Source organism: Lissotriton helveticus, chromosome 1_1 (genome assembly GCF_964261635.1).
Source record: "Lissotriton helveticus chromosome 1_1, aLisHel1.1, whole genome shotgun sequence".
Classification (NCBI taxonomy): Eukaryota; Metazoa; Chordata; class Amphibia; order Caudata; family Salamandridae; genus Lissotriton; species Lissotriton helveticus.
Window position 1 is genome coordinate 960,435,644 of NC_136057.1, and position 21,598 is coordinate 960,457,241.

The 21,598-nt window shown below is 43.9% G+C and overlaps 1 protein-coding gene across 1 annotated transcript in view; it reads left to right on the plus strand.

The window, feature by feature from the left end:
• Nucleotides 1-3,542, plus strand: part of ITIH5 (inter-alpha-trypsin inhibitor heavy chain 5) — a 295,211-nt gene extending 291,669 nt beyond the window's left edge. Inside the window, exon 14 of the mRNA XM_078677098.1 lies at nt 2,822-3,542. Within this exon, the coding sequence (XP_078533224.1) occupies nt 2,822-3,129 (308 nt within the window). The 3' untranslated portion in view covers nt 3,130-3,542. The remainder of the gene's footprint in view (nt 1-2,821) is intronic.
• The last annotated feature ends 18,056 nt before the right edge of the window (nt 3,543-21,598 follow it).

The window sequence follows — 21,598 nt, forward strand, 5'->3', positions numbered from 1 at the left end:
GGTCTTGGTGAGTCTAATCATACCCTAAGGCCTTAGAGCTGGGCATGCCAAGCAAAGATATTTCACTGTGCTTTAGTCTGTTGCAAGCTGTGATTGGCAGACATTGATTACCCAGCCCTCCTAACCAGTGCATGTCACAGGTGACAGGGAGGACACCATCCAGCCCTGCAGCCCCGAACTCCTAAGGTAAGGCTACTGGCCTGCTCACTGTAAGGAAGAGAATGAAATTGTGCCCTTTCCAGTCCTGCTCTACCACTGCATGGCTAGCAAGGTTGCACTAGAATCTTCCCAGATGACGGTGATGACGTTCTCCAGAAGGGAGACTTGACACGCCCTCACATGAAGGCGGGGGTCCATAAATATGTAACGGGCAAACATTTTCCTATGTAGAGTCAAAACATGTGTGATGTTCAGCTGCATGGTTACAGTCTGTGCTTCACAACAGAGGGACTGTATCATACTGGTTCTATAATGAAAACGCAATTTATGCGCTAATGCCTCTTTGTGCCTATGATTACTATAACTTCTAATCAACCCTATAAAAGTGTGGTATTTTTTCACTCTTTTCCAACTTCATCTTTCTCAATGTGTCTGTGTGAGGTAAGGAGCATAGAAAGGAACATATTTGTCCATTTTATGAGAGCAGTTCGCTCCAAACCACCACGTGGGAAATGAACGTAGCAGTTTAGATTGTAGTACTGAATATAGAAGCTAAGCATACTGAGATATAAGATTTCGTGGACAAAATATCAAAGACCAAAATATTGAAAGGTAAGAGCATATCGAGGAGCTATAGATTTACTATTCATAGGCTGCTCGCCTGATTGGGGGTCTTCCACGTAGGCAGCACATTTCCCCATATCTGCGTGAATTGCATTGGCTACCCGTGAGCAAACGAATTGAGTTCAAAGCCATGACATTAGCGTATCGAACCACGCAGGGCAATGGGTCTGCCCATCTTAGATCTATTCTTCGCCCCTACTGCAATGCGAGAGCCCTTCGCTCTAACACCAATTTTTACTGGCAACCCCCAGATTCAAAAAAGTTCGCTCAGGGGCAAAACCTTTGAACTATGTGCCGCCCAAAGATGGAATAAACTGCCGCTTGATTTGCGCATGAGTAAAACAGAATCTGAATTCCGTCGTGCTCTGAAAACTTTTTTATTTCACCTGTAACTCTCTGCTCCGAGGGATCTTTTTGTTAATCAATTAGCGCCGGGAAACCCGTTGGGGTAGCTGCGCGCTTTATAAAAGACACAATAATAATAATAATAATAATAATAGCTCCATATCTACGAACCTTGAAGATTAATATATAGTGAAGGTATGTATATGTGAAGTTAGGAAGAGAAAACAATACTCCCTTACCTTTTGATATTTTGGATTCAATATTTCCTCCTCGATATTTATATACCTTGATATATTAACTTCGATATTTAGGGGAACAACGCAGTGTATGAAATCCTTTTGGTTTTCTGAATTGTATATTTTTGCAGTGATTGGGCTAAATACAATGGCTAATTTCATATTTGGTTTTCTTCATTACTTCAAGAATTAAATCTAAAGAAGCATGTACTTCACTGACAGTATTTTCAAGTACCATGAGGCTCTGAAGTCCTAAGGAAATATAAATGAAACTCCCCAATCATAATCCCAACCTACCTGTGTGATACACTGGCCCTGATTCTGAATATGGGCACCATTCTGATCTCTATGCCAAACCCTATTTTTCAGTGGAATGCTTGAAATGGGAGTAATAGATGGCACCCAGTAAATAAAGCATTCTAGGGCAATGGTGTTTGCGCGGTACTGCACTTTAATCTAGCTCAATCATACTAGGGGCAAATGAAGAAAACCCTTTGTGATATACATAGTGCAGATCCCTCGTTTCAGAAAAGCAATGTAGCCACTAAATTGGGAGAGGCCAGAAGGAGTATGGTTAGAAACCCAACTATGGAATCCTTAAATTATTCACAATTAAAAAATATGTGATTTTCATGTGGTGACCGTCCTCTGGTAGTTTTCCTTTATCTAACAAGAGATGCAACCTATGGGTTAGTCTTAAAGTAAATGCTGACACAAATTAAGACCACAAACCAAGTCAACCCCTAAGCATAGCTACTATGACAACACTCATAAGTCTTTGCACAAATAATCATGGTTTGTTTTGGCGCAAGACAAATAATTGAGACATTTTGCCGAATTGTTGAAAAATAGTGTGATTTGCCTTTGCATTTAGATCGAAATAACTGCAACTGACATAGGGGTTTCGCCAATGACATACATTTTAACAATGCACATGTAGGGAATTTTTTTCCCACAATATGTTTCCCTACATGCCCCTCTTGAATGTTCGTAAATGTTGGCACGTGTCTAATGTAGATTTCTAGAACTGCATACATTTTGTCCGGTCAAAGACTAAGGAGAAATACCCTTTGCAGACAAGGATTTTTGCTCAATTGGATATGGAAGATGTAGAGGTCATAAGAAGAGCAAGTGGTCTGAGAAACTTTGAGTCAAGATGATGCAAAGGTATTTCAGCAGGTGTAGATATTACGGGAGCAAACATTACAGAGTGTGCGCATTACAACAGCATTATACACTTTTGTCAACAAAAGAGTTAAGGCACAGACCAAAGAAAGCTGTCTTCAGACAATCATATGTTGAGTTAATAAATTGTACGAAGATAGGATGAGAAAAATCACTGATTGAATCTGTTGGTGCAGTTCTTGAATTATCTTATCTATTGACTTATTCGCCCAGACATTGACTTGACCAACTAGTACATGAGCTGATTTTTTCTTTTATGTCTTCATGTGCAGGCCAGTTCCTCTACAGCGAAGTTAAGATAACAGAGGTTTCTCTCAGTCCTGGCTCAAATCCTGCTGATAAGAATCTGACCAACAGGATCCAGAGCTTGGCTTCAGTCCCAAGCTCCAGTGCCCTACTGAAGGTGCGAGATCGCACGGTCCCTGTCGTGTGGAAGCAAAGGAAGATTCTCAATGGTCAGCAGGAAGTGGACTGCTGGTTTGCAAAGAACAATGCAGCTAAACTTATCGATGGGACTTATCAGGATTATCTTGTGTCTCATCCTTTCGACACTGGAATCAACTCTGAGATGATGAATTAACTTTAAGGACACACCTACAGTAGATTAGCGACAACATTTTCAATTGCTAAGCAAGACTTAATTGTGGCTCATTGATGCCAACAAACATTTCTCTACATAAACTCTTTGCAATGTTTGTATTTTGTGTTGACGTTCTCAACTGAGAACTCTGGAGGAGTATTGGGGATGGGTTTGTGTTCAAAGACAAGACTGGTGCTTTTTTAGCAAAGGTAAAATATAACTATTTTATAAGCAAAATTGCTGTGCAAAGTTGAAGAGCAAATCTTTTATTCCTCATATTTTTACAGAAAATTATGTATTGCAATCTTTCAAAAATGTTAACTGATTTGATTACTGATGTTTCATTTCATCATCACTCACACCTTATGCACTTGCCTAATAACAATTCTCAAGCCTACAAATAATGAAGCAGATCCTGGCCTTAATTCTCTGTTCTGAGTGTTGCTGTGTGTGCCTTATTGTCAAGGCATCTTGGTGGGATGCCTTATGTCATAGACATACTCAGAGGGAGAGCACAGTCCAACCCCACCATGTAATGCCAGGAGAGTGGCATTTAATTTCAGTGGGGCGATGAGACAGGCAAACCTCGACCTGGTGTCAGGTAAGAAGGACAGAATGTGACATTTATCTCTAAGGTAGATTGGGTATCAATGTTTGAACAATAGAAGGAATGGCTTTACATCTGATTAGACGCAATTGAAAGTAATTTGGACCCAATCTTCAGAAATAATCCTTTCATCATAAATCCATGCTATGAAAGACAAAGCACTGGTTGTTGCAATGGTTAAATATAAACTCAGTGTACTAGGGGTGTCCATTCAATTGCTCTGGAAAGAGGATGTTTTGCATCATTACCCTAACACTCAAGATTCATAATCTAAGTCCATGACGCTTGGTTATCGCTTCATAATTGAAAGGATGAAGGACTGCAAGAAAGATAATGGGCTAGGTTTTATGTAAACGGAGGGGTCACCAGTGATGCTATCTCCTTTCTATGCAACAGCTGATTTAGTTCCTGAGTTTGTATAGAATTTGACAGGAAAGAGTCACCATGGGTCTTGAGTAGAACCTAGGGTGCTCATATTTATTAGCCATGTTCCTATGGCAAGTCTCCTGTCTGTGTCTTAGCTTTTATGTAAAGTGTTTGACATTCCTTCTGGAGTACAGTATAAATTCCTGCCAATGGCTCATGATGACAATATTATTAGCATTTGAGGCTGTTACGATCTGGGCATCCCACACCAGAGCCGCATGGGTCTGATTTCTAACCCCCAGTGCAAGGATTTAGTTCAAGCACCAATACAAAATAGAAATCTAATTGGACTGCAACCTGTACGCAATCCACAGAGCAGTACTGTGCAAGAAGTGTTTTCTGGTCACGATCAGTTTCAATAGAGGAGTCCAGGAACACAATGGAACTCCAAACCCTTTTCAGTAAATTAATAACACACTCGTAATAGCACTAAGAAAGAGAGGATATAGTTTAAAATGCTTATTTCTAAAACCTAAGCCTAGTGCATAATATATTACAAGAATGCAAAATTAAATGTAGTAATCCATTACATGGCCAATGACAACAATATGAACATTTCTAACATGGTTGGCAGGTTATTAACAACCTATAGCTACTACTATGCAATACACTAAATCTTGGCAGAAGCAATAAAAAGCATGCCCATCGCTCTGTATAAAATAGCTGTTTAGCTATTCTCTATCACAGTCTTTGCCCGGGAATGATAAGTAGTGTAAGGCTGAAGGACACACCTCCGTACCGCTCCTAAAGCTGCCTCCATCCAAGGCTGAATGTCGCTACAAACTGGCATGACCTCTGGCATGACGGTCCTAGCGCAAAGTCCCTCCAGGTTATGGTCAAATACCTGGCTTTTATAGTATCTAATCACCAATTTTAATCCATATTTATAAAATAAAAGAGTGCTTGCAGACATTAAAGCATCAACGAAGCTAAACAAATGTGCCATCTCGATTCACATGTAGATTATATGCCCCTGTAACTCAAAAACAATAAAAACATTCCAGCTCATACTGTAAGTGTCCATTATGTCATGGCAGTGTCCACACAAGAAAATAAAATATATCAGCCTAGAAAGGAAACAAACACGATACTGACCTATCTGGGCATGTCTAAAATGTAACAAAAAAGATAGGGTTGTGAATAGGACAACAGTTAACAGCTAGGCTCCGGATCTCTGCCCTAGAGATTTTTTGTGACATGTCTAAAATGTCGCACTTTCTACTAAAACAAATAAAATAATCTGGAATCAGGCACATAATGATAACAGAAGAAGCCTAAATGTGACTTGTCACCGTATTCATGACAGGGCCAGGTTCTCTGGTAGGAGACATGTAGAGTAGTTAGAATTGAACTGAAGTATTGGAATAGCTAGGGACTAATGGGTCTGCAAAAACAGGGGATTCAGAGTGTACACTTTTTTGCCAACACAGCAATTAGGAATTCGTCAGGTATGTATATATATGGTATTTCTATAGTGCAAACCGAGCCAAAAGGCAGCGCAGCACTGTACATGGTCAAAAACAAGCTTAAAGTGGAAGAGTAATATGAGAGAAAGCTGAGTTGTGGAAGGTTAATGCCAGGTCTTACAGAATATCATCATGGAGTGGGACCGGGGGTCATACTACCTTTCTTATGGCATGTCATGATAGTTTTGGTAGGAAGAATAGACTTTTAGACAAGTAGATAGGACAACAAATTGGTTGACAATGAGCGTTAGATTAGTCACTGATTAAGAAGGGCAGGGAAAGACGTGGCCATGGTTTCAACCAAAGAAGGTGCAGATATCAGAAATTATCCCTGCCCTTGATAATCTGTGATTTTGGAAATAAAAAATGGGTTTGATATAGAAACATTAGTAATAAAATATTCTTTGTAATATCACCTCGATGCTCTGAAGGTGTCTTACTCATGAGCATTGGAAGCGGGGCAAAATGCCATTTTCTTAAGGCCCAGTTTTACATGTAGGTACACTGCCACTTTAATGCCAATAGAAGAAAACTAGAGGAGTGGCATTTTCTAAAGAAATTGACTCTGTGGCTGAAAGTTGCTGCTTGAATTACATATACATTGTAGAACCAGTGCTCTGCATTAAGCCATGCTGGAAGCAAAACAGACCGATGATGCCCTATGCAAATCCAGCCTTCAAGTGAGCTAGCATGGTGGATGAGGTGGTAAAGGTGGTGAAGCCATGAGAGCATTTTGTTCAAGGCATTAAGGACTACACCTGTTCCCAACATCCTATGGCAGTCCATTCTTTCAGAGTGAACCCCATAGTCCGGGTTAGGAGTGGAAACAAGGGTGAAGCATCCCGCACAAATGTAGGCGCGAATCCAGCCATATTGAACTGTGAGAGACGCCTCGGATCAAGCACAGATCCTATAAAATTCCTCTTAAAATAATTCCAACAGGATTTATCATAATTGATTTGTCAGGACTAGGGTGCTCTAAATATATTTACTCCGAGATGCAGACATGCACCTGCAGTCCATCTATCATTTAAAGCAATAATTGTGCCCACCCTTTTGGTGGCTTAATTGTACTCATATCCACGGCTTGCTCTAAGTCCTTTAATGGGCTTCTAATGTTCAATAGCATGGTGGACTAGACCACTCCAAGGCGCTCACGAACAGTCAGGTAGCTGGTACCATATTCTATAAGCAATGTGAATGTGTTGTGACTGAACTTAGTTGTGGGAAACAATTGCATGAGATTGCTAAGGGTAGCTCGTCAGCTCTTTATTGGCAGTTGGCAGCAGAAGGCGTTTCTTCCTGCCAATATTTAGCCGTTGAACATCCCTGCCTTTTGTGGTCCACAGTGATGTGGGAACAGAGACTATATACTGGGAGAGTGATTTTGCCTGGCTAGCTCAGTGAAAGGACATTTCTCCTCTGTCTCAAAGTGTTGACATGCAGACCTGAGGATGCACAAGATGACCCTGCTGAGCACTGAAGGTGATCTGTGGTGACGAGTGTGAGAAGTTGGCCTGGCATATGCTGTCCACTATTCTAGTGGGCACCTTGTACCAGTCCAAACGACCCTTATTGATGGTAGGTTAAAGACAACCTTAATAGAAAGCTATCCTAGTGGTAGCTGTGGAGAGCAGCCTTCAGGCTAAGTCTTGAATCAATGTAAAGCAGCTTGTTTTACCAGTCTATAATCTCGTGAATGACCAAATGAAAGGAGAACCACACCAGGTATATATATAAAATATATGTATCTATTCTAAACACATCCCACTAGTCTCTTTATGAGGCTAGAGGCAAAAGTACATTCAGTAAACATAATAACACACAGTAAATTAGCACAATATATTCTATGGGGAAAGTCGCGGTTGGAATTTTACAGATAAAGGACACCTAGAAGAAGACTTGGAACAAACCCCTTTAGAAATAAGAGGTTCTTGGTTCAGCACCCACGGGAGCACCGGAGCACTCGAGTTACCTCACCCTGGGAAGCTGGATCGGAGTTGTGAAGAACCTGAAAGCAGAGGGGACAGAGTCTGGGTCCCTAGTCAGTGACCAGGAGGACGACAGGCGGATGCCCACCGATGTCGGGTGATTTCAGGTGAAGGAGGTGAAGCTTGACTCTTCAGCCACGAGGTCCCGTAGATGTCAATGACAACCAGGAGCGGGATTCGAGCTTCCCCACAAAGGATGTCAAGTGCTGTGGTGTCGGTGCCCGGATTGGACCCAACAAACCTTGGCAACAGCAACCCATGCAGAAAGCAGAGATAGGCTTCGGTGCAGACCAGCAAAGGTGTGAGGGACTCACAACTTGGTAGGGAGTTAGGGCACGTCTGGAGAACCAAGCAAGCCCAAGGAAAATCAGAGTTACCTTTAAGGGGACCCACCAGTCGACGGACCAGGGATTGCATAGGAGCGTCAAGTGGAAATGCAAGAAGCAAGCTCACGGAACACTCGTGGAGTGTAGGCCCACAATCTTCAGTGCAGATGATGCTTGGGGCTTGGGCTACAAGTAACCCAAAGCCCAACTTCAAGAAAGCTCGGGAAGTCAATGCACTTAGCAAATGTGCACGGTGTCTAGGGTCCCGGTTCCACATCACTCGTGAGGGCTGCGGTTCTCAGCTTTGCTGGGGACTCGTGTCGTCCTTAGAGAAGTCTGTAAGTCTGCTTTCTGGGCTGCAGATAGTTCGGTGTCCGGCGGGAGCATTGAAAATGCATACTGGTAAATGCTTTGTTGGTGCCTGTTTGAACAGGGGAGTCACTCCTTGACCCCAAGGGAGATTCTTCCGTCATCTAATCGTTGTTAGAGTGTCGAAGTTCCAGGATTCTGTGCAGAGTTTCATCTAGGTGTAATCTAAAGTCCTGTTGCCAGGGGTCCCGTACTTATACTAAGAAAAGGGGTTAGACATACTCTGGGGCCCCACCTATGGGAGGGATTGGAAAGAGGGGTGGGTACACCCATTTCCTTTGTCCAGTTTCACGCCAGAGCAGAGTCTGGTAGCCCCTGCAACTGGTTTGAACTGGGCTATTTCAGGGACACCAAATGTGCCCCCAGTACTGACTTTAAAGCACTCTCAGAGTGCACCCACCCAGCCCCAATACACCTCCCTGTGACAGGAAACCTATTGTCCAGGCCTCCCCTGCCGGAGTTCCATCCAGCAGCAGGAGGCCAGACTCGTGTCTGTGACCACAGCATCCATTTTGTGACGGCAAGGCTCTTCTAAACTATTACCGGTCAGACCAGTGTGTACATGTCTCTCCCTCTAGAAGGGTGGATTTCTACCACCACCACCAGGACTGGCGGGGGGGGGGGGGTAGGATTCCAAAGTGTTTGACACCAAACACAACATGTTTCCATGCAGCTATTCCAAAGTTAGCATTTACTACGAGGCTATAATGCACTTAAGAGTATATGGTCTGGCTGCATCACAGAACAGCTTCAGAGAATAGATTCTGAAAGCAGCAGAGGGGTCCTGCTCATGCATGAGCACCCTCTCACACAAAACCAAGCACTCTGCCTTCAGGATTGATAAGTCCTGCCATAGGAGTGACTGATAGGTTTATATGTGTCAGTGATTAAAGGTAGATATAAGTAACCTATATCTTAACAAGGGGTGCATGCACCACCTTACCCAGGCTGCAGTAGCAGTCCTGTGGTGTAATTTTGGGAGGCTTCCCAGGGGTGGCATAATACACGCTTAAGCCCCTGGTAGGCCTCTGGGGTACCTATGCCCTTGGTACCTAAGGTACCATATACTGGGGACTCACAAGGGTACCCCAGTAACCAAACTAGAGTGGACCTAAAGTACTTGCAATCAATTTAGAGAGGAATGAGCCAGGCTGGGGTCCTGGATAGCAGGGCTCCAGCCAGACTAAAGTCGAAAAACAGTGAAACATCAGCAAAAAGTGAGGGTAACCATAGAAGCAGATCCTACTCTCCTACAACGAGCATACACTTCCCCAAGATGGGTTAAATCTGAGAGGATTCCACCTTGCAGGATTTCCAATGGTGTGTTCCGCTACCTAGAGCAAGTAGGACATAATTGCATCATGCGCTTGTCACTTTCCGGCGTCCTCCCTAACCCTGCTGCTCCAAAGCGCTGCAGATCCCTAACTGTTTTCACAACTCACCCAGTATGTCTTCCAAGCACTCTGTGGATGTGCAAGGCTCTTACCAGCCCTTGCACCTCATGTATGGGCTCTCTCTCTCTTACCTGCACCGCTGGCTGGGGAAATGCTATAACTGGCTGGGGGGGATACCATAGCAGTGCAGCTAAAGGAGCTGCACTGCCCCTGACATTACACTACCTGCATTACGAGGAAATCTCCAACTGATGCTGCAGGCAACATACCTATTTGGTCGGTGTGGAGTGTGTGTTTGCATTTGTGCATGTGTGTTTATGTGTGAATCATACACTGCTGCTGCCAATGCTGCATTTTTTTTGGTTGTACAGGGGTGGTTGCACTGTTGAAAGTCAAGTGGTGTCTGTCCTTTGAGGACTTCTACATCTTCAAAAACGCACACACACTCACTGAAAGCACATGCTCAATACAGGAAACAATATTTTGATTCCTGTCTGTGTGAAAACACCACTCATTGATTTGTCAGTTGTGCCGACCCTTTACCTATCTATACACTTTTGGAAATAGCCTCGATTTAGCTGTGTTCGGAGGAGCCCACTGGACCAGGTGCGAGCACAACACGCCGCCCCTTTACCGCGGTTATCATTGTGTTTTCTTTTGAAATCTAAAATCCCGAAGGTGTATAAATGTTTGTGCCCTGGGATCTATCGTCCTACAGATGTTTATGAGAGCATGCCTTATTTCGCCACACAGCTGAATTTAATATACTCAGCCAGGCCTGGCTTAAGAGCGCTCGGTTAAACAGATGACCTCCCAGCTCAAGAATTCCGCATCATTCTGGCTCTATGTCATGGCATCATTAACAAAGCTAAGGGTCTTGGAAAGGGTCGCAAAGCACAGCATACGCGTAAAGCCTGAGAGGGATGTTATCTTTCAAAAAACTTGTCTCTCCAGGGTCGCTAGCACAGAAGAAACCAACTACAGCCAAAATGTAAAGCTTCGTGTTTAGGCCGCGAGGCGAACGCAAGAGGGATTAGGACAGTAATGTGATGTTTACAGAAACAAAACGTGGACAACCACGCCCAACATGTGGGGGTTTCAGGCTTTAAAAGTGGTTATCTGGGAATATATTCACCATAGTAGTTATCTGTACGTAGATTGTAGTTGAGGAAAACTAAATGTGACAGATTGTTACTCCAACCAGGTAAATCAGACATTTTACCATAAAGACGTGTTTGCAACCATACATCGTCTACCGGTTGCTATATTGGTCTCTGCGATTGACTCTCGTTGCAATAACGATTTGGGCAGAGATTGGAATTGTAGTAGTTTCGGATGGGGTGTTATTATTTCCATTTGTATGATGGCACATTTCTCCAGGTTAAACCTGGGGGGTTTGTCCCCATAAACCAGTCCGTTATCTTACACCCACCTGCATGAATCAGCGTGATAACATCGACTATTCCTGTAATTTCCAATTCCATGGAGAAAATTATAATGATGTGGAAATTATCGATCGCATGGTATGAGTATTATAAGATGTAAAATTACCACATCGGGGGTTACATGACTTCCAAAAGGTGTTGTGCCTGCATAGAGCCGCCGCGATCTCGGCTCCCTGATAAGACCTGTGTAGGCAGTACGCCTCGTCAGCAGTCTGGTCAGCATTGTTACCCTGGCTTTTTCGTCTTTATATAGACCCTAGGCCTCATTTATGAGGCCTTGCGCCAGTTTTGCGCTTCTGATGCGTCACTTTTTGTGACGCATCGGCAGCGTAAAACATGCCTTCTGTTGCGCACTATTTACAAAGTGACACATCTAAGCAGATGCGTCACTTTGTAAACCCCTGCGCTACATTATACCTGCGTCAGGTATAATGTATGCAGGGGGGGTATTCCTCCGCAAAAAGCCTCGTAGAAGTGACGCAGTGAAATCTATGAGATTTCACTGCGTCACTTCTAGGATGCTGTTGCGTCAAAATCTTGCGCCTGCCTCACAGCAGGCGTAAAACTGACGCAGGCCCTTTCAAATGGGGCTTGCCCCATGTGAAAGGACACATTGCTGGAGTTGCGTCACTTTTGTGACACACTCCAGCAATGCATCACTTTTGCGCCATACAGATACGTCAGAAATACTGACGTATCTGTAACTCCTTGGGCCATGATGCATCATACTGTAAATATGACCATCATGTATGTCGCAAGGAGTGTGCACTGAGAAGTGACGCATTGCTGCTTTTACGCAGCGATGCGTCATTTTTCATAAATGAGGCCCCCTGTATTTGCCGGCTTCACAACTATGTGCACTTTATCCCTACTAACCACGTGTCAAGTGCCTGTGTTCCGCCTTTAAATACATCGAAATTGGCTTAGACATGATTGGTACTACCAATCACTTTCCTATGAGCACAGTATATGGTTCAGAAATACTCCCTTGTCATTGAAAGTTAAAGGCCAACATTGGACTGCAGCATCAATGGTGCCATCCACTACAGTGGCAGATAAAACTTCGCTTCAGGCACACCCACCACAGCCTGGCAGCAGCAGCTTGAACGCTGCAGAACAAAATCAACCTTCTGATGGGTAGGAAAAAGAGATTTTGTATATCAAATAAGTCACCCTTAAGCACTCTTTGCGGTCCACAAGGTAGTGTGCATAATATTTAAGATTGGAACATGTGTGGCATTAGAAATGGCATGCTCCCTCTATGACTAGGCCTAAAATGACTGGTCAGGCTATAAATGGCACACAGGAAAAGTCAAAGTTTTGACCTGTACCAACTACAGACTCAATTCAAAGGCTTATTGTTATATTTAATAAAATCCACTCCAATGGTGAAGACATATTTTCATTAAATGTATTAGAAATGTAACTTTTAGGAAATTATACCTACCGTGCCTGAAGTTGTGGGAGGCTAATATTTGCATTAGCCCTGCATTAACGGCCCAGTGTACACTTGACCTGAAGGAGATTTGAAAGAGGGAAGCTTGCCAGGGGAAACCAGGGGTTGTAATGAAGCCATTTTAGTCTCTTTGGTTGCGGTGGATGTTGTAGCCCTTGTCACCTTACCTTACAGCATGGTGAAGTACAGGAAGTGGACAATCATCAACTGGAGCAAGGAAAACAGGAGCCATCATGACCATAAAGCATTTAGTTTCCCAACAGCAGATGACCCCAGATATTCAACGCTGATAATGAATTGAAGTAGAATCCCATTGCAATAGTCAGCTTTGAGTGAGGAGGATTTACTTTTCTAAGGTACATAATCGTGATCCCTTCCATTCTAGCGGCCTGTTGGGAAACAATGTGAGAAGCTGGCCTGGTATATGATGTCCACTAATTAAAGTGGGCACGCACCTTGCACCAGTCCAAACAACCCTTATGGTGATTTAGGAGGTCAAATATAACCTTAGAAAGCTATCCAAGTGGTAGCAGTGGAGGGTAGCCTTCAGGCTTAGTCTTGAAGGAATGAAGGAATGAGAACCACACAGTAGTTATAAAAATATGTATTTATTAATATAACTCTCACTGGTACAATAAAGTATCTTCTACAGGAAGATATTCACCAAACACACAATACTGTAGCACAGAAAAAGTAGCATGTAGCAAAAATACACAGTGGGCTCCAGGTGGAGACCAAACCATATTCTACAATAGTGGTACAAGAACCACAACTCGAGTCAAGACAGTGTCTAGAGGATGTAGAATCGCCGGAATCCCAAGGAACCGCCAAAGGTGAGTAAGTAGGGACCCCACGGAGGATGGGTGTAGTGTGGGAACACAACATCTTGTGCCATTCAATACTATGGAAGAGTCTTGGCTGCAGTTTTATAGTTTAAGGTCCCTTCTGAGTGGACTTTGAAAAAACCCTGTGGAACTTAGGAGGTTGGAGAGCCACCCCACCTGTGGATACCATAGTACCAGAGTTACCTATCCCAGGGAAGCCGGGTGCGGATGTATGACATTACAACGCATACTTTTACATCGCATGCTTTTACAACGCAGTTTTTACAACGCATAGTGCTTTGGGGCGCTGGAAAGTGAATAGTTTAATTTACTATTCCAACTCCAGTCCCTGTGGATAGTAGGGAAGGTGTTGGACAGTAAATTAAACCTATCTAGAGCGCCCCCCAGCGCAATGCGTTGTAATGGTTTGCGTTGTAAAAGTTGCGTCGTAAAGGCACTGCGTGGTAAAAGTTGCGTTGTAAAGGATGTTCCCCCGGGTGCATATGTCTGAAGTGGTGTCGTAACCGCCGTCGATCTCTATGGAGGACTTTGAATAAGAGTGTTGTACATAAATTAAGTAGGCAGCACGACACGTCTTCCAGTAGTTAAGTTGGATTTATTAAGTTACAAGGAATAAGATAAGACAGCAGAGCACAAAGCCTCACAGCTGACTAGACCAACTGCCAAGGCTAGAATCCCAACACACCAGATAGAACACAGCTAAGTAAGAAGATAGGAACACAAAGAAAGGACTAAAGAGACCAAGAAGCCATATAGAGCTAAGTATAAGTTTACAACACATCTTCCCCCCTTACAAACAAAACACATATGAAAACCTCAAACACATAAGAAGATAAAGCATGGAAAACACGAAGAAGAAAACGTATAACACTTAGGAGGTCGAAGACCTCATGAACTTCCAGAACAGGGAGAAAAGAATCAGGATCAAGAAGTGAAATAAGATGAAGATCACTATGACCACCTTCTCCCCTTCAATTGACAAAAATGAAGAGCCAGTCCACTCTCTACGTTCCATCATTGTGGCCACCAAAAACAGAAATAGAGAGTTCACTTTCTCCAATAATAATTGTCCATCGCAGATATTTGCTATTGTGAAGGTAGAACAGTTCTGGAAGAATACTCCCGAAGAAAATTTGGATCTAGACTTCTTTCAGTCCAAAAGTTAGTTCTGAACCAGGTGTACAGGTTCTGGGTCTTACCTTAGGGTTAAGAGCCTCAGATTGTTTTTAGGCTTCTGAAATCTCTTAAATTTCATTTCTCAAGCTCTAGTCCTTCACGAACCACGGTCGTGAACCCTGCCGGACTTGGGACTCTCTTCATCCTCTCCCAGTACAGGTTGTGGGAGTTTTGTCCTCCACCGGTCCTGGGACGTCATCTGTCCACTCCCGGTACACCTCCTCCGGTCTTGGGACATCCTTTGTCCTCTCCCGGTCCTAAATCTGGAACTTTTGTCCCCTTCCAGTCCAGAGACATTCTTCTGACCCTACCCATCTCTTGGTTTAGCGGGTCCTGGAATGTACTTTGTCCCCTTCCAATCCGATTTGTCCCCTTCCAGTCCAGAGACATTCTTTTGTCCCCACCCGTCTCTTGGTTCAGCGGGTCCTGGAAATAACTTTATCCCCTTCCAGTCCAGGGACATTTTTCTCTCCCCACCCATTTCTTGGTTCTTCGGGTTCTGGAAATTACTTTATCACCTTCCAGTCCAGGAACATTTTTCTGTCCCCACCCATCTCTTGGTTCTTCGAGTTCTGGAATTCACTTTTCGACTCTCCTTAGTTTTTTTTTTTTTATAATACATATGTCGCCTTAGACCCCAGGAGTCTCCCTCTAGATCCACTGTGGCACTGGGGCGTTTGCCCACTTCCACATGAGACCACATCCGGGACCATTGTCCCCTCCTGGTTCAGGGACCTTGTCTCCCTCCGGTCCTGATACTTACTTGTCCTCTCCCAGTTAGATTCTTGAATCTTACTTAGTCTCTCGCTGGTTCTAACAGACCTTGTATTGACCTCCCATTGAGTCCTGACACATCCTTGTTGTTGTTCTGCAGTAGCTTTGGCTACTAACTGGACTAAACAGTCTTACTTTTGCATTTTTTCCCCTTTGACACTAAGTTTGATTATTTTATTTTTCCTTCTGCCTCAGATGTCTAGAGGCTCCTCACCATTAAACACCGGATTTGCCAATTGCTACACTCCGCCATATCACATTGCATTTCTTTAAGTTTGTAATCTGAACCAATAACTTAGAACACAGAGCACAGTGCATCGGAGCAAATGGAATTCCTCTGGGGCACCAAATCCACTGGTTTTATCTTCTTGAGGTCACCCGGTGTGAAGTTCCTTTGCGTTTTGTTGAACAGCAAGACTTCTGACAATAGTTAAGCTTTAATCTTAATGTAAGCGTACTGCCACAAATAATGATGTACGGCACGTTTCCACTTGTAGGATTTCCAGCACACTTCTTTCAAAATTAAACACACGCAGCACACTTTTTCATTTCTCTCACCGTGTGAAGATCGGTCGGACTGCGCGTGAAAGACCACTCCTCAGCTCTACTCTCCGTACTTGGGTAGCTTTGTATTGTTCCGATCACATCAAACATGGGTCAGCGAGCATGTCTTCGACAGCGTAGCATTGTTCCGGTAACCTTGGTAATCGAAATACAAAAATGGCCGCTCACGTTACGTGCCATTGCGCAGTGACGCACTGAGAGTCCTTCCCAGTTCAAAGTTTGATGACGCTTGATACCGCAATGAAGATTCTACTTCTCCACCACACCCCACGGAGATTCTACGACGTCATAAGAATAAAGATGACTGCCTAGGAGAAGGATCTCTCTGCATGCACAAAATAAGGCAGTTGACAGTTCAAACAAAGTAAGATCGCTCGCCAGAACACAACAGTATTCCCCTTGAAAATCACTTGTTTTTTTTCCTTTCAGCAAACTGTATTCTCTTTGTAAATCACTCGTTTCCTTTTACTCACAGTTGCTTTAACTGATTTTCAAGCGTTTCACAGGATTTACTTGCGGCTTGTTTTGTTGATTTTCTCTTGTAACTTGTGGCTAATTTCTTCAGATTTTCTTGCGTATGCCAGTTTTAGTCTTTTCGTCTTGTTTCTTGCTGCAGTTAGGTGGGTTCTTTTTTGGTGAGGTACTGCTCTGGTGTTCCTGGTCTTTTCCTTTGGTCTGCTTCTGGTCTGATCAGCTTCAAACGTCACCAAAATGTTGTACATAAGTAACACACCAGATAAAACACAGCTAGGTAAGAAGATAGGAACACAAAGATAAGACTAAAGAGACCAAGAAGCCATATAGAGCTAAGTATAAGTTTACAACAAAGAGCCACTGCTGGAAAGAAGAAAAGTGTCTGTCGGAATCCAAATGTGGATTCTTGATGAAGAGTACCTGAAAGCAGAGGGGACAGAGTCTGGGTCACTCAGTAGGGACCAGGGGCTTGGTAGACGAATTCCCACCGATGTTGGGTGCTTCAAGTGCATAGAGGGGGTTCTTAACTCTGCAGCCACAGGAACCAGGAGATGTTGAGGATGACCAGGAGCTGGATGTGAGGTGTCCCACAAAGGATGTCAAGTACTGAGCGGTCGGTGTCCGGCTGGAGCGCCAACAAGCCTTGGCAGTGGATCTATGATGTTACAACGCGTTATTTTACAACGCAGACCGTTACATCGCAATTTTTACAACGCAGGAACCATTACAATGCAAACCTTTACAACGCATGTCATTACATAGCAGATGTTATTACAACGCATGGCATTACATCGTAAGTATAGGTAAGTTTATCTTTTTTAAAAAAATGTAATTAAGTTAATTTAATTAAATTAATTTAATTAAAATACATTTTAAAATAGTAATTATTTTTATTTAATAAATTTAAATTTATTTATTTAAATTAAATTTAATACAAATTGTAATTAATTTTATTTAATTAATATAATTAAATTAATTTAATTTAAATATTTTTTTGATTGTAATTAAATTAAATTATTTAAAATAATGTATTTAATTTAATTATTTTAATTAAGAAATGTAATTAATATAATATAATTAATTTAATTTAACCTAAAAACACCCCTGTACCCTAAAACCCAAACCCTGCCCTGAAACCTAAAAACAACCCTGTACCCCAAAACCCAAACCCTACCTTGAAACCTAAAAACACCCCTGTATCCCAAAACCCAAACCCTACCCTGAAACCTAAAAACACCCCTGTACCCCAAAACCCAAACCCTACCCTGAAACCTAAAAACACCCCTGTATCCCAAAACCCAAACCCTACCCTGAAACCTAAAAACACCCCTGTACCCCAAAACCCAAACCTTGCCCTAAAACCTAAAAACACCCCTGTACCCCAAAACCCAAACCCTACCCTGAAACCTAAAAACACCCCTGTACCCCAAAACCCAAACCCTGCCCTAAAACCTAAAAACACCCATGTACCCCAAAACCCAAACCCTGCCCTGAAACCTAAAAACACCCCTGTACCCTAAAACCCAAACCCTACCCTGAAACCTAAAAACACCCCTGTACCCCAAAACCCAAACCCTACCCTGAAACCTAAAAACACCCCTGTACCCCAAAACCCAAACCCTACCCTGAAACCTAAAAACACCCCTGTATCCCAAAACCCAAACCCTACCCTGAAACCTAAAAACACCCCTGTACCCCAAAACCCAAACCCTGCCCTAAAACCTAAAAATACCCAAACACCCCAAAACATATACCTCAGTACCCCAAAACATATACTCCTATACTCATACTTATTTTAAAAATTACTTAAATTAATAAATTTAATTTATAATATTTAAATACATTAATAAATATTTTTATTTATTTTTATTTATAATTAATAATAATTAAATCAATTATATAATATTAAATAAAATAAAAAAAAATTATATACTTACCAATATTTATGATGTAATGGTATGCGTTGTAATACCATCTGCTATGTAATGCCATGCGTTGTAATGGCATCCGATGTAATGGATCCTGCGTTGTAATAGCTGCGTTGTAACAGCATTACGACGTAAAAGTTGCGTTGTAAGTGATACACACCCTTGGCAGCGGCAACCCATGTAGAAGGTCAAGGAAGGTTACGGTTTGACCAGCAAGGTCCAGGAGACTCACCAAACACAGAGGAGTCAGGGCAGGCCTAGAGCAACTAAGGGAGCCCCAAAAAAGTAGTGTTGACCCTCAAGAGGACCCACAGGCCGGGGGCACCGGAGTCGCGAGGGGACCTCGAGCAGTTTCACAAAGCCGCAGCCCACAGAGCACTCAGTGTGGGAGGCTGGAGTTCTTTGTAGGAAATGGTGCCAGAAATTGGGGCTACTCGGAACCCAGTGCACTTGTTTTGGAAATGCCAACAAGCACATGCACTTGCAAAAGTATGCAGTGCACAGGGGTACAGGTTTTGCAGCCCCCACGCGGGATTCTGACCTCACACTTGGTAAGAGGGCATCATGAACCTTGAGGGACTTAGAAACCCACCTCCTGTATTGCTGGAGCCTTCGGAGTCCAATAGCTCAGGAGCAGCAGACCGGTCAGTTGCTCCGGTTGCAAGGGAGTAACTCCTTCACTTCAAAGGAGATATCTTCAGTTGTCCTTGATGTTCCACAGGTCCTACCCAGGGCCTGTATGGTGCACAGGCACAGACGATTCTTTGGACAGAGAGGGAGATGAAATCGGGCCCAAAAGAAGTCCAACGAAGTCCATAATGTCCAGACAGTCGAAGGTCAGTGTTTTTTTATCAGCATCTTGTCCACATCGAATCCAGGGTCCTAAAGCCAGGTTATTCCTTTTGTACCCATGGGAGAGGGTTGGACAGATTCTGGGGGCTCTCCCAGGGGATGGTCTGGACAGTTGGGAGGTTACTACCATGTCCTTTGTCAAGTTTCGCGCCAGGACAGGAGCCAACAACTCTCAAGATTGGTTTGAAATGGACTATGCACAGGGACACCAAATGCGCCCCCCATGCAGACATTCGCTCACTGTCAAGTGCACCCACCCAGGCCTAATACACTAAATCCTGTCTGGGAGGTGGTCACACCTCCGGGGAACATCGTTTACAACAAAACTTTTACCACGCACTACCATTACAACACAGGAATTACAACGAAAGTCGTTACAATGACTTTCGCTGGAGGGCGCTGTTGGATAGGGAATAGTTTAATTTTCTATCCAACACCTTCCCTACTATCCACGGGGACTGGAGTTGGAATAGAAAATTAAACTATTCCGCTATCCAGCGCCCCCCCAACGCAAGTCGTTGTAACGACTTGCGTTGTAATACCTGCGTTGTAAAGGCATGCGTGGTAAAAGCATGCGTTGAAACGTCATACATCCACACCTCCCTGTGACAGGATGCCTATTGTTCTGCCTTCCCCTGCTCGAGCTTGGCTTAGCAGCAGGAGGGCAGAAATGTGTCTCTGGTGGGCAGCAACCATTTTGGGCTGCCCGTTACTAGAAGGCTGGTACCATGAACACCAGGGACCTCACAAAGCTCGTTTCTGAGGGGTGGAATCATACCTCCCACAGCCGTTTTAGAGTTGGTCATCACGCGGTCGCATAATGCCACTCTATATGTCGTAAATGACTGCAGCACTTAGAACCAAGCACTATGCCTTCAGCATTGTTAAGGCCTGCTATAGGGGTGACTTATAGGTTTTAAGTGTAGTGACCCTTAGATATAGTAAACCTATATCTTAAGTAAGTGGTGCATGCACCATCTTACCCAGACTGCAACAGCAGGCCTGTTGTTCCATTTTGCATGACCTCTCAACGGTGGCATAATACATGCTTCAGCTCATGGGAGGCCTCTGGGGTACCTTTCCCCTGGGTACATGTGTACCATATACTAGGGACTGACAAGGGTACCCCAGTATCCAATCTGGAGTATACCTAAGTACATGATATAGCCAATTTTGGGAGAAAGGAGATAGACTGGGGTCATGATAAGCAGGATCCCTGTCAGACTAGTCAAAAACCGGCTTAGCACCAGGCAAAACGTGGGGGTAACTATGCAGAAAGATCCTACCTTCCGACATATGACATAGAAACCTCTGCTTGGGCTGATGTGTAAAGGAAGTCTTATACAGAAATATTGGGTCTGCCTGACTGGCTGTGTTTTGCCACAAGGGGGCAGAAAGTCCTTCCGGGAAGTCAAGGAAGCCTGGAGTCTGGAACAATGGCCCAAATTCCCACAACCAAGAAGAAGGGTAAGAGGCAAGAGGCATGGGAAACCAGACGCAAAACTAACCATGTCCTAGATGGAATCTGACTCCTAGGGGAAGGATGTGGGACCTAGAGGGAAGAACCTACTCTGAAAGAGCTGTCAGAACTCTCTGAGTTGCATAGGTCAGGGGATCCTCTAAGGAGGAATACTGTAAGCACAGAGAATATGCCCAAATCTGGATGGCCTTCAGCACCAGGAGGTGGTACGAGCAGGAGGATACCAGTGGAACACATAGGATCTATTGGGAGGAAGGTTTCCTATACAGTTAGGCTAGGGACCCAAAACTTGGGGCAACCAGAAGATTAGTGGTCCCCTAGCAGTACAGGGCATTTCTCCTTTTTAGGTCAAGGACCGAAGGCTGGCTTGCCAGCCGGAAGTCGGAGATTTAATGTCTTCATGAGGGTGCTTAAACCCGCCTCTCTCCTCGTCTCTCCTCCATTGGCTGGCTTCCTAAACGGAGGCCAGCCATTGGAGGAGAGAGGCGTCCCTCGAAAGAAGCTCCGTCTTTTTCGGATTCGGGGGCATGTTCGTGCTCTTCTTTCCACTTTTTAGCCACGCCCCTTTTTAGAACGCCGAACACGCCCCCGAATCCGAAATTTGTGGAGCTTTGCGGCCGCCATTTTTTTTTCTCGGTGAACACTGGCATGAGTGGATCCTGCTGCCGCTCCAGAGTCTCTGCGTCTGCCGGTCAGGATCGTTTTGTTTTTTGGGTTGTTTTCTGGAACAGCCCCGCTGCCATTGCAGGTAAGTTACACCCCTCATTGTCTGCGTTTTCCATCCTCCCGCCCTCCTCCCGTTGTCAGCGATCCATTTGTTCCCGCCTCCTGCCTGTTGTCCATGTTCTTTATCCTCCCCTTCCCGTTGTTGTGCCTTGTTTATTCCCCGCCCTCCC